This window comes from Agelaius tricolor, unplaced genomic scaffold (assembly GCF_023055355.1).
Source record: "Agelaius tricolor isolate 1412-34295 unplaced genomic scaffold, bAgeTri1.0.p SCAF_2, whole genome shotgun sequence".
Lineage (NCBI taxonomy): Eukaryota > Metazoa > Chordata > Aves > Passeriformes > Icteridae > Agelaius > Agelaius tricolor.
In genome coordinates this window covers 72,649,039-72,663,238 of record NW_027269262.1, presented here as the reverse complement: position 1 = coordinate 72,663,238, position 14,200 = coordinate 72,649,039, and the positions used below count along the sequence as shown (strand labels likewise).

Here is a 14,200-nt window from a genome sequence, read left to right as displayed (position 1 = left end):
GTATTAACCTGTAAATGAAGTGCAAAAACTCTACTGAGTACTGAGATCTTTTCTTCAGAGTGCTTTGTAAAACATGCCCTACAGATCCTGCTGCTGGTGATGTGATGAAGTATAGTATCTCTTCAAGTTGGTGGAATTTTTGGATTATTACCACATGGTTTGTATATCCAGGCAGCATTTGATGTTAATTGTCATAGATGTGTGTATATATATGTGTGTGTGTGTGTGTGTGTGTGTATATATATGAAGAATGGGTGACTTTTTATAAACTGTTTACTCAGCAAAAGCATGGATAAAACAATAGTTATACTGCTCCTAAGTTCTTTTGTCATCTATTTATCATTATCCCACAATGATTTGACCTACAGCCTATTACTAATAGACCAGAACACGATCTGTGTCACTGTAAAAATCTTTGCAAATTGACACAGACACTAATTTACCATTAAAAAAAATCCAAATCTGTTACATCTGTAACAATACACCCTAGCTTTTCATTCAGTATAAATAAAGTACACTCAGCAACCTTGGATCAATAAACTACTTATCAAAGATGTAATTAGCTTCATTTTACAACTCAAACAGTTCTAAATCGAGAAACAAACACAAACTTCATGAATGTATTTATTTTTGCAAAATTCTACTTATATTTTTCTGCAGTGAATTCTTGTCAGTTTGTCTAAGCAAAAGGGTACAAAAATGCTGAAATAAAGATGAATATCTGTGTACTTACTAGGCTGGCAAAGTACTTTCAGTGCTGTGGAATTCCTGCTCTATTACAAATCACTATTGTGGTCCTAAAGACCTAATATCCTTCAGGGGAGAGTATGAAGTACAAATCTTGGTTTTTGCTTTTAAGCTGTGCTGTCTTTAACAATGTCAAACCAAAAGAGTGTTACTTAAGTTTGCAGCAAACAAATGTTTTTATCACAGCTACAAATAATATATTGTCCAACAATTTGTATGCTGGGTTTTTCCAAGCAGTGTGAAGCAAGGAACTCAATCACAGCTTGTACTTGCTTAACAAAGCATTAAAATGTGCAGGCTGTTGGAGCCTTTTGATATCCAGGTGCCAGAATGGTATTTGTAAGAGCCAAGGAAGACTAACAGTCCCCAGCTTACATCACCTCTGAGTTAAGAAGTTGTGATGAGTCGAGCTCTTGGTTTGGGCTCACTCTACCTTACTAGAAGCTCCTAAGAAGATGGCAAAATGGTCAGACATGTTCCAGGGCACTGAAAATAAAGAACAAAAAATGTTATTTCCTATGAAACCATATGTACTGCTTCTAAATTGCATTGAAAAGGAGATAAAAGTATCAATTTATTATCATCTACTTCTCTTTGTTTAATGTATACACCTCTCCATTTGTTTAAAATCAGTCACTTTTTTCTCTAAAGTTTGTGTTTTTCATAGTTTTTCTAATGATTACCTTTTTTTGTACATGCTCATTATGTTGCTTATTAAGCAGAGGCAGAATTTTCCCTGAATCAGTTCTTTATAGAAAGTAACAGCATATAAAATGTTGGCTGGTTCTGGAGACTTAGCTATTGCTAACAAAGCTAATGAATGGTAAAAAGTAAAGCTTTCTCATTCAGAATGTTCTCTGACTAAATTGCACTTGTACAAAGCTGTTGAAATGTAGATATATGTATTTTCACTTTATATGGCAACACTTTTCTGATGAATTTACACAGAAAAAACATCCTTCTTCTTTCTCCCCTCCCATAATCATAATTTATGAGCATATATTATTTCCCAGCATTTTGCGTCATCTTTTCTCTTAATTCAACTAGAAGGTAAGACTATTTTCAGTCAACTATGATGGATGAATAACTTCAGATTTTGTATAATATGAATACACAGTGAGGGGGAAAATAATCTATTTCTGAGAATCTTTCTTTGTTTTGTTTTTTCAGCTTGAAGTGCAGTCTTGTTGTGTATTCCTTCCCAATGACAGCCTGCCTTCTCCAAGTACTATTGTGTCCGGTGACATTCCTGGGACTGTGCGGAACTGGTACCATGGGCAGGCCAGTATGCCTGGCACCCTTGTTGTCTGCTTGCCCCAGGTAAAGATTATGAGTGCTGGACACAAACACATGGAACCATTGCAAGAAATCCCATTTGTTGTGCTGAGACCCATCCTGGAAGAAGGTAACATGATAAACTCAAAAACCTTACTCTTTAGTTTCCATTTCTGTCATGAAAATTATCTTCATTTTATTTTGAAAACTTCTGATTTCATACTGCTTTTTATGCAGAATGTTGTTATATATTATTGATGTCTAGAAATACTACTTATAAGGTTGGCCCCATGGAAATCAACATAGAAATTATCATCAAAGAGCAAGTTCTGTGATGTTTTGTATATTTGAAACTAAAATATTTTTTTACCTTCATTGTTTTTTTTAATTCAAATTATTTTGTAGCCAATGATCTTGATACAACAGGAAGTAACACTAAATTGGAAATTCCAAGACAGAAGAGGCAGGTTAGGAAAAACTTTTCATCCCACCAAGGTCTTGGATGCAACATTCAGACTGGACGTTAGTTAAACATTTTTCACTGAGTGGTTGGTCTCTGGAACAAGCTGCACAGGAAAGTGGTCATGGCACTAAGCCTGTCTGAGTTCTGGATGCTTTTAATCTTAGGTAGTCCTGCATGGAGCAGGGAGTTGCACTTCTTGATCTTTATGGGTCCCTCCCAACTTGAGATATTCTATGATTCAATGTAAAATGAGAAAAGAAATACATAAGTAGAGCAAACTGTCAAAAGAAAATAATGAGGCTTTCATGGCCATCCTGACAGGCAACAGTTCTGTGTTCTGTGTTGTGACTTAGGAATTGTAGCAAGGATTTTGTAGAGATTTGAAGAAAAAAATTATAAAGGTTGAGAAAAATACAGTAGTTCTTATTTGAAAAGCTAATAATTGATAGGGCTTTGAGTTTTACACCAGCTTGAGGGAAGGGTCAACTTTTAACATTCTGCAATTGATCAAGAAATGAAAGGAGGAGATAAGCTGAAAAGGACCTAGCAAGTGAAAACAAGTTGCCAATGTTGAATACTTTTTATTGTGTTTTGGCTTTTTTAACCGAGCCCTTAGAAATAATGAGAATAAATGGTAAATGGACTTGCAGCAGTGTTCTGAATAAATCCTGATGTAAAAATCTTGTTCCATATATATATATATATATATATACTGGAAATAGGTGAGGCAAATATTCTGAGCTATCTTGAGCCTTGGGTTCCAGGTTTATTTTAATGACTTTTGTAAGAGCTAGTCTCACAAATAAGTTTTGGATTCCATGGAAATGCCAGTATTTGTGGTTTAACCCCAGCCAGCAGTTCTGGCTGGACACAGCCACTCACTCCTCCACCCTGGTGGAATGGAGAAGAAAATCAGGAGGTCAAAAGTGAGAAAGCTTAGGGGTGAGATAAAGGCAGCTTAAAAGATAAAATTGCAGGTGCAAGCAAAGCAAAATAACAGATTGATTTGCTGCTTCCTGTCAGTAGGCAGGTGTTCCAGCCTTTCTTTTTGGTTGGTTTCTTTGGTTTTTTGGGGTCAGCTGACCAGGCTGTCTCCCTTACCAGCTCCTCCTATGCCCCCAGTTTACTTGGTAGTGGAGCAGTGTGAGAAGCAGGAAACACTTTAAGTACTGTTCAGCAATAACTAGAACATACCCATGTTATCCACAGTTTTCAGCATAAATTCAGAACAGCACCATCCCAACTACTATAAAGAAAATTAAGTCTATCCCAGACAAAATCAGGGCATTGGTGTACAGTTAGTTCATTGTTGTAGTCCTAAACTATATTATTTAGAAAGAATTCTTGCTGTTTTGTGTATTGATTCTAAGATGAAGAGAGGGAGATGCAGCAATTGTTCCATTGCTTTTGTGACAGCATTTTCTGAGAAAATTAGTCTGTTTTCTCTCTTGCTGCTGAAATATAAACAATTTAAAGGGTATGAAAAATTAAATGGAAATCACATTCAAGAGCTAGTCCTGCTCCTGCCATCTGAAATTTGTTTGGATTTATAACATTGTGTTTCTTCTCCCTTGGATCTGCCACTTATATTGGACTCTCCTCCATTCTGTATTTTACCTTAATTCATGGCAATGGACATAAAATTGTAGTTTTTAGTATTGAAAATCATATTAGAGATGCTGCCAAATGAAAAGGAAAAAAAGTTTGAAAGAAAGAGAGAAAGGTATATGTGGTTTTCCTAATAACTTTCAGTAGGAATGATCTTATTTGCTAATCATAGTGACAGATAGAAGATACACTTAACAGAAATCTTTCGTTTGTTTTAAACTGATGATGTAATTTAAACCATTTATGAAAGTAAGAAGTCATTTGAGTTTTGTCAGACCCAGATTTGAAGGAAAGAGCCTAGTGAGAGAAAAGAATCCCCCTGCTTGGGATAAAGCCTATGGTAAGGAATTTATTTGTGTGTGGCTTCCTGCTCTGGGAATAATGCCAAACAGAAGTTCTCACAATCTTGATATTTTTGATTCTCTAATGGAACCATTGCCTTCTCCCATGCCAAGACTCCCTCTTAAAGAGATCATTTCAAAGTTTTTTTCACAGCTTAAAGTCACCTTCTTTGCTTCTTCCCCTGTAGAGGTAAATAATTTTTATGGACTTGTATTGTGAAAGTCTCTTAATTGCTTCTGTCTTTAAACAAGACTTCAGGGACAGTCAGACATGTTACCATCTCTCAGAAATTATATTTAGTCAACTGTGCTTTTCCTGATAGCCATTTTTTGATCATTCTAAAGAAAATATAAGTAAAAGTCTTTTCCACAAGTATGTGTTGTCACTTTTAAGAAAGCTGTGTGCTCACTGATATAGTTTTCTTATTATATGAAAGACTAAAAGAGGACAAAAAGGAAACATTATCTTACTGTCATTTGGGAATATTTCAGCCTACTCAGATACTTACTGACCTCAAGATGTCAACATACTGTAAAAATAGCTTCTACACTATCCCCCAATCAGGTCTTTCCATGTGTTTACAGAGTTTTGCTGCATCTCTGAGGTAATTTTAGTTTGTAGGAATGCTTTTACAGTACTTTTATTTAGAAACATTATGTAGCTCAGTCATTCTAAATAACTAAGTAATCCCTAAATGGATTTATCTATGTAAAGAATGAAATAATTCCTTTGAACTTCTGTTGAATAAATATAAACATACAATTAAGTAAGGTATTGAATTGCATTATGTATTCTCAAGAGTACAAATTAATCAGACAGAGATCTGTGAGGTAGTATTTATTGAAGATGTTAAAGTAGAATCACCGAATCATAAAGCCTGGAAGGCCAGGTTGGAAATGACCTTGAATGATCACCTGGTCCAAATTTGCATGGCAGAGGGACCCAAGATGACATTATCTAACACCCTGCTCGTTTGCTCCTGAAAGGCTGCACATCTCTAAGAAGGCTGTTCCAGCTAATGATTGTTGTTACTGTAAAAACTTCCTTATATTGATATTAAATCTCTCCCAGTGCAACTTGTACTTGTTGCCCCTTGTCTTCTCTGTTTTGACACCTTCTGAAGAGGAAGACCTCTGTCCTACTTGTAGATGCCTTTTATGTAAAACAGTTACTAAGGAGAAAATAAATTGTTAGAAACTCAGTTTGAGGAAAACTGAAATGTTTAGAGAAGTGCTTATAGTGAGTTGTGACTTTCCGTGCGCATCTAACTTAATATTTGACAATTCATCTATAAAATCTCCAAGTTCCAACCTATAGTGATAGGCTAAAATGTGGTAAATATAGTTGGACAACATATGTTGTTATGGTCAGAACTTCTGGACTGCTAAGTGGTCTTCCAAAAATCTAAACACTTATAACAGGAAGACAAATTGAAGACATGAAGAGAACTTTTTCATAGCTAAAGCACTAAAACACAGTTTTAGAGTAACAATGAAAATTTTTTGTATTGATGAAATCCTCCTGTTTTTAGAAGTTTAGATTTTCAGTTATTTTAGTTATTGATTTTTAATAGTATTAATTATTAATATAATAATGTTCCTCTTTGGAAACATAGTAGTAAATCTTTCATAGTAGTAAATTTTATTAATTCATCTTTTTAAAAATGTTTACTTATGTCAGATACAGTAAGATATAGATCTTTAGGTAAGACAGAGTAAAATACTTTTAGAAAGCAGTGTTCAAAATATCTTAAAATTGTTGTTGATTTTGTTGCTAATCATATTCTCATTTTCAAGTGAATAGCCATCTACTGACATTCATGTGAATCACTATTCCAAATATTTAAATTTGAAAGATGGCTTTTGCTTGTGAAGTAAGACAGATTATATATCTTCCCAGAATTTTGTAACACATGTTGAAACACAATAATCTGTCCATAAGTGACTTGCAGGAAAATAGGAAATTAGCGTCATATAGATTTCAACCTGAAAGGAACAGTTAAATGTTTAAAGTAGAACAGCAGTATGTTGGCCTCCTTACAAGTTATCATATTGCATTAGATTTTTAAAAACGTTTACCTTTAAATTTATTTTTTTTATTTAAGATAAATATTTGGCCTTAAAATAGTGTGCTGTTTCATAGAGGGGTCTGTGTGTGACCTTAAAGATCATCTATTTCCAACCCCCCTGCCAAGGGCAGGGACACTTTTCACTAGACCAGGCTGCTCAGAGCCCATTCCAGCCTGGCTGTGAGCACTTTCAGGGATGAGGCATCCACAACTTCTCTTTGCAGCCTCTCTCAGTGTCTTGCTACTCTTGTAGTGAATAATTTCTTTATATCTGATCTAAATCTACCCTAGTTTGGTTTATTTGAGCTTATAGTCGATGTCACCATCTGTAATAGTAATTACTGTGTTTAATTTACCTGTTATGAGAATAGCTTGTAGAATTAGTTCTCACGTTGGAAAAGCTGGAGTTATGCAGACCTAGAACTACTGTCCTGTTGCATGACTGGGGGGAAGTACAAGTGACCTAACATGTAGTGACTGCAGTATTTTTTTTTTTAAACATTGCATGTCCCATGAGAATGAGGGCTTTAGAAATCCATGTAAAGACCCTGCAGTGTGGGTACAGAAGGGGAAATGAAGACACAGTAGTCAGGTTGCTTTTTAAGGATTGCAGTGGATACTAATGATGAGGGGGGAAATGGGGAAAAAATGGCGAAATTTGGGAGAAAATCGGTGAAAATTGGGGGGAAATGGGTGAAAATTGGGGGGAAATGGGTGAAACTTGGGGGTTTAGGGACACCTGGGCACACCCGGGGGCACCTGGGTACAGATGAGGGGGGGAAAAAATGGTGAAAATTGGGAGGAAACCGGTGAAAATTGGGGGGAAATCAGTGAAAATTGGAGGTTAGGGACACCTGGGCACAGATGGGCACAGCCGGGCACACCTGGGGGCACCTGAGTGCACCGATGGGTGCCCATCGATGCCCGGCAGTGCCCATTGGGCCCATTGCTGACCACTGGGTGCCCATTGCTGACCATGGGTGCCCATCAATGACCACTGGGTGCCCATTGCTGACCATGGGTGCCCAAGCCTGGGAATAGATCCCAGAGCACATGCATGATAAAGCTTTCATGATCTCTCTCCTACCATTACTGATTTTAAACAAACAAAATTTCTCTTGTGCAGAACTGTCAGCATTGTATACACAACATCATGTACAAATACCACAATTGCAATCTGTTTTTTAAAATAAAGATAAGTACCTCATAAAAATGAAAGCAAACATAACAATTATTAGATTTATCAATGCTGTATGTTATCCATATGGGAAGTCTTATTATGAGCATTAATGATTAACTCTAGCAAAGAAGCAAACTGCATCAATAAGTACCAGAGAAAGAGCTTCCACATACCAAATTTTTTTATTCATACATTGGAAAAATAATTCAAAAATTCTCTAGGAAATTAGTCTTTCTAAACTATTGCAAGTAGCAGATTAACACATTTAATGTCTGATGGTTGGGTCAGTCAACTGCCAAATACCTGAAAGTGGTATTTATAAATTTAAGAAGTTATCAAAGCAGTTGAAATAGTTTAAATAATAAATTTTTAAATACAAATCAGTGATGGTGCTCTACAAAATTAAAAATAAGGATTTATTATAGTAATAGATCAGAATTAAACCAGAATCTTCAACCATAGTAGGGGACTTTCATGTGTATATTTTATAATCTTGCCATAATAAATGTTGAGTGTACTGTAGTTCCACTAAAGGCAATTCCAGTTTTCCCAATTTACTTAAAATATTTCATAATTTCATCGATTAATTGACAAAATAAATAATATATGTAGATTCCAAGATTAGATGTAGAGAAAATTCTGCAAAATATGGCAATTTCCTTTCTACCAAGAAATCATTCTTTAAATTATGGGAAAATCCTATAAGCCGTGTTGCTTTTGATGTTTAGATGCTTTGAATTATTTTTTGAATAGTTTCATAAAACAAATTTGGAAATGAATGAAGGTACATTTTTAAAAAAAGAAATAAGATATAGGTACAACAACAAAACAAAGATTTATCAGGTGCACAGTTCCAATGAAGTGTTAGAACAGGCATAAAGTGTATATGGAGCTGAAGAAGTGGTAACTGATGACATTAGGGGAATTTCATAGCTGTAAATTCACTGTGTCTTTACTACAGTATTTTTTCAACATACTGCAGTTTCTGTAAATTGATAACATTTTATCATTGTTTTCCCTTTAAGGTAGATATTGTGTGCAGTCTAGTAGTGCTACCACTGGTTTTTTTCCATAGATATTCTTTCTTTCTAATCCATGAAATATAAACTATGTTAATTTACTGTAGTGGTCACAGAGAAAAACAAAGTTCATATGTAATAATTAGAAACATGTCATTGGAGTTGACTTTGCATTTGAATTTTTTCCAACTATTACAATTATTTTTTTGTATTTCTTGGATGACTGAACTTGGAAAAAAGCATGAATTAATTGCTTCAAAACTTTTAATCTGCAAACCTTTTGAAAATATTTTCAAGTTTCTTTGAACTGAATTCTTCAGTATGTAATAGCTTCAAAATAAACGATTGATGTTTTCAGTTTGTTCTTAGGATGAGATACAGAGTTTTCTGATATATACTTTTGGCGATATAAATGTATTGCTGAAGCCACCTAGGGAAGAAAAAGTAGAAGTCTTACTAAAATAATATGGTAAAAAGATATTGGAATAGAGCTTTCTTTTAATTGCAAAACCCTTCCAATTTCTTTAAATGGTCACAGTTAACAGTTGGTGCTATTTCTTGGTGTTCTTAGCGTTTCTCAGCAGGACATTGTTGACTGTAGGTCACACCAGGCAGCAAACACACGCTTCATATATTGTTTAAAAGCACTGGTTTGAATTTTTTATCGTCCCATGAGACCCCAAGGGGCCCAGCCCAGTGTACCTTTGTCTACCTTTTTCTCCTCTGATTCTCAGGACTGGCTCCCATGCTTCTGAGGTATTAGATTAATTTGGACTCTTTATCCATGGCTTAGGCCAAAATTTTGAAAAATAACACCTCATACCAAATAACTTTCTGAATTTTCCTGTGGGAAGGAGAACTTTTCTCCTCTGTTCTCCCTGCAAAGATGAAGACTGTTTCAGGCATGGCTGAGGTTTGTGGATGCTCAGCAGCCTGCTGTGTCTGGATCTGGTACTTCATCCAGCTGCTTTTACATTACTTCATATTGGGACAGGCAGTTTATTTTGGTGGATTGAAAATTCACAGGGTGGGCACAGACTCTATGTTGTTCAAGTTGTGACAAAAAGGCCCAACTTCCTCAGTAGGAAAGCTGACAAATGGGATGAAGATTTTCTTAAAAGAAAACAAAACCAAACAAAAGAAACCCCAAAGACCCCTAAAATATTATGTTATACCTGTGAAGAGCAAAAACCTGTATCTGTTTCAAGTAAAATTAGAATTATCCACATCTTTTGATTGCCTTATTTTCCTCACGTATTTTGAGCATTCTTTGAATTTTGGTTCAGTGTTTCTCCCAGAGCCTAATTTTTTTCCTCTGGGACCTGGCTATCATGTGTGAGATTGTATTTGCTTTACATGGCAAGGTTTTGGTAATGGGGTGGGCTGCAGGGCTGACATCTGTGAGAACATTCCAGAAGCTTTCCTCAAATCCAACAAAGCCAGTTCCAACTGGCTCCAAATGGTCTTTCCCAAGTTGAATCTATTCTGCCCATGAACAGTAACAGGTGAATTATTTCTCCCTGTCTTCCAGCCTTTTGTTAAATTTTCTCTCCTAGTCCAGCTGAGTAAGGGGAGTGATAGCAGCTGTAGTGGGTTCCTGACACTCAGCCAGGGTCAACCCAGCACAGGGATTCTGTTTCAAGTCCTGTAATCTGTGTGCTCAAGTCCTCTCAACTCTAGCTGGTAGAACCGTTGAAAATTTTCCTTTACCAAAAGGAGTTCTGTTGACCCTTTAAAGATCTACCTGAATAGTTCTGTGATCCTGCTTTGGAAACATTTATGTTTCATCTATTGACAACCTAAAGAAACTGATTGTGCAGAAGCTGTAGGCATTTTGTTGTTCAGCTGTGCACTGCCAATTCCCTCAGTGATTATTATTCTTGATAACAATTCCTGGTAGGATGCCAGGAACTTCTCTGGGTAGGCTTCCTCCTAAATATAAGAAATTAAGTGCTAAATATATGTCCATAGATGTTGCAGTGTGATGTAATATCCCGTCTCAGTATCCCGGTCCTTTCCCCAGGTGTGCCAATAACCTCTCCCTTCCCCTCCCTTGCTCCCTGCTTAGTGCTGTCAGTCAATCTTAGCATTCCAGCAGGGGCGTCGTGTGATTGGCAAAGTTCAGAAGATGCCTCTCAGCCCTGGGGACATTGGGCCATCCAGGTGTCATTTGTCCCCTGACACTTCCCCCCCCTTACCTGGTTGGTGGGACCCCTACCCCTTCCCTCCCCCTCTCCCCGGGGTTAAAAGACACGGCGACCACGCGGTTCTTGGTTCTGTTGGAGCTGTGGCTGCATTCAGAGGCCTGTGTGCCAGGAATAAAGCTCTGGATCGAAACCCTCCAGCAGAACCCAACTCCCTTTCCTTCACCTCGCCTAAAGCCTTTCCGCCAGAGGTAAACCTGAGCTCCTGCTTGCCTGGACTTGTCCCAAGTGCCCAAATGCAGCATCCAGCTGGCCAAAGGTGTCTCTGAGGTGAAACCACCACAGCTGCTGCCTCTGGTCAAGCAGCAAGGCCCAGACAAGCCCAGGCAGGTTCCATCTGGCAATATTGGTATTTAATTCCAATACATAATAATTTGGTTTTAGAAAATCCATCATCTTGGAAGTTTAAGTGAGGTGGTGGAAAGAGCTGCCCTATGAGCATTGGAATAGGCTTCACTCTGCAGCACCACTGTATTGAGATGCAACCTGTAGACTTTTAAAGGAAAAAATTCACTTTTTTAGTATTACAACCTGTAAATAGATACGCATATATAATAGAAGGAGTTGCCTCTGAACTGTATCCATATGCTGAAAAAAGTGGGGAGTGTTTTCTAGATATTCCTCTGTTTGAGGAAAATTATATGAAGAAGAAAGATTTCTTTACAGACTATGTTGTACATGTTTGTTCACAGTTTGGAGTTAAAATTCCCAATGGATTTCAGTTTTTAGAAGTTGTAAAAAATTTATTGCTATTGTTTAGATTTTGAAGTATAGCATGGAAATAATGGTTGAATTATATTTATGAGAGTTTAGGATCAATTTAATGGTTGTGGATTGCACTTCTGACATCTAAGGTGGTTTAGAATAAGGCCTTTGCTAGTTTTGTGAAATTAATACCCTACTCTTTATTAATTAATTGTTTAACTGTTTAACACCCTTCTTTTTAATCACTAGGCGATGCTTTTCCGTGGACAATTAGTCTGCATCATTTCAGTGTATATACCCTTCTTGGACAACAAATGACTCTTAATTTGGTAGAACCAATGGGCTGCACTTCTACTTTAGCTGTGACTTCACAGAAACTGCTTTCTTCAGGGCCGGAATCCAGACACTCGTTTGTCGTCTGCCTCCACGTCGACCTTGAGTCCCTTGAAATAAAATGCTCCAACCCCCAGGTTGGTACATTTAATTGATTTATAAAAGGAAATTAAAAATAACTTGATTTAAGTACGATTGATCTGCATTTTCATGAAGAGGGGCTCTATCTTAATTTTTTTTTAACTGGGCCATCAAGATCAAGGTGCTTAGATTGAGATTTGCTTTGAAGCTTTCTCAACTTCTGTAATTTAAACTCTTTTCCAAATGTAATAGCTGTAGTATAAATGCATCTTTTGGCTGATGGAGTGAAATGAATTGCAGATGTACCATTAAATGCTATGATACTGTTCTGCTGTCACTGTGGATTCTTATATTGAAGTGGTTTATGTAGTTTTTTTGCTACATTTTCATGGAACTAACGTTTCTTTGAACATAAAGTGTCTTTTAGGCAAACAATGGTATCCTGCAGTAAAAGGAAGAAAAAACAGATGAATTCATGTAAACAAAAGTTACCACCTAATTTGTTTTTATTAAAAGGAAAAGGTGTTCTTAGATTTTTTTTCAGAAGGATTATCTTGTATTTTAATTACTTGGACCTAGTTTGCTGTAATTTCAAATATAGTAGGTATTTAATAATATTAAAAGTGGAATGGCATTGTTATAAGTGCAAGTCCTACCTAAGTGTGAGTTGAGAACTAAGAAGAAAATAGAAAAATACAATATTTTTCAAGCATTCCTGTTAAAGTGTAATTAAGTAATTTGTTTTACAAACTGTAAGAAAATATTTTCACTAAAAAACTGAAACTCTAAGCTACATATAAATTATATTATGTGCATAGTGAACTGTTAAAATGAAGTTGTAATATGGAATATCAGATCAAATGATGTTTTCTTAAAGGGTGTCCTTGTACACTGTGATGTTATTGACTTCCTGAAGTATTCTAATGACTGAAAGGATGCAGAGAAATTATTTGAGTTTACTAAAGGTTCTGGAAATGTCTTTTCTCCTTTACATGTGCCTTGCTTGTCCTTTCTTCTTTACTTATGCAAAAGGGAAGAAAAAAGGCAATCAGTCTTCTTGAACCAGATGTCGAAGGATAGAAGATGAAAAATGAAAATCCATAAACAGCATTTGATAGTCATAAATTCACAGTATGAAATTTGATCCCTTACAGTGACAGGCTGTATTTTTTCTGTAGATGACAGCCTCAAACTAGGTGAATTTTGGTGAATTTGTTAAATGGTAGCAAAGGTGAAGTATTATATGTATATGACTATTATGATTTAATGTGAAACCATGTTCTGATGGTTGTAAATTCAATAGATACTTCCAGTGTGCAAAATTGCCAGAATGTTCTCCTTGGTTGTAGTTTTCAATTTTGTAGTAATATGTTATTTTTAAAGTATAAAATGCTGTAACATATTGAGCTTTACAGATTTTGCCAAGTAGTCAGTGGAGTCTTATTGAGTTATGTGTGGTTTTGCTGAGGAGAGAGTGGAAACAGTGAGAGGGGGAAGCCTTTTTTAACAAATACTGGCAGTTACCCTTTTTGTCCTACCATTTTTCTTCTCTTAAATAGTGTGTTCTAAAAATAATTATTATATATGCTCAAAAATAATTAGAAAGGAGAGAAGCCTTACACTTATACTTGCCCTTCTCATATAATCAGAAATGTATTTGTAAAATATTGAGATTACACATTTGAAAACACCCAACCAACAAGAGGAAAATCCTTCCAATTTAGTCAGTAACAACCAGTGGAATGAAATAAAGTGCGTTAAAAATAATTTACCAAAGATGTGACTTTATCAAAGTTTTGAAATTTTATTTACATGTAGACACCTGCCATCTTTTTTGTTTTAATGAGGCTTTATTGTGAGGGTTTTTTGGTATTTTCACCTTTTGACATAACTCTGTGAAAATCATCTCCCTCTAACAGAAGTGTGGTTTTTTGTTTGCTGAAGTTATATCGCAGTTGTGATGGCCACGATACACAGAGTATCACCATGCAATTTCAAAAGGCTTTAAGCATTTGCCCATACAGAGTAAAATCATGTCACTTCAGAAGGCTGCAAGCACCTGCCCTTCTTGTTCTTTTAGCCCAGCCTTTTATACCCCTCAGTGTTCATGCATTGCTCCTCTGTTCCCTTTGGTGATTGCTCGCCACTCATTGCTTTCAGTACTGTTCATCTGGT

General features: G+C 36.2%; 1 protein-coding gene across 8 annotated transcripts in view; it reads left to right on the top strand.

Moving 5' to 3' along the window:
- Positions 1–14,200, top strand: part of VPS13B (vacuolar protein sorting 13 homolog B) — a 434,621-nt gene that overhangs the window by 223,860 nt on the left and 196,561 nt on the right. For all 8 annotated transcript variants that reach the window (XR_011678368.1, XM_071421508.1, XM_071421509.1 and 5 more), the window contains 2 exons: positions 1,918–2,152; positions 11,861–12,081. Coding sequence is in view for 7 of the 8 variants with exons in the window: in XM_071421508.1 (XP_071277609.1) it covers positions 1,918–2,152; positions 11,861–12,081 (456 nt within the window). In the remaining variant the exon portion in view is untranslated. The remainder of the gene's footprint in view (positions 1–1,917; positions 2,153–11,860; positions 12,082–14,200) is intronic.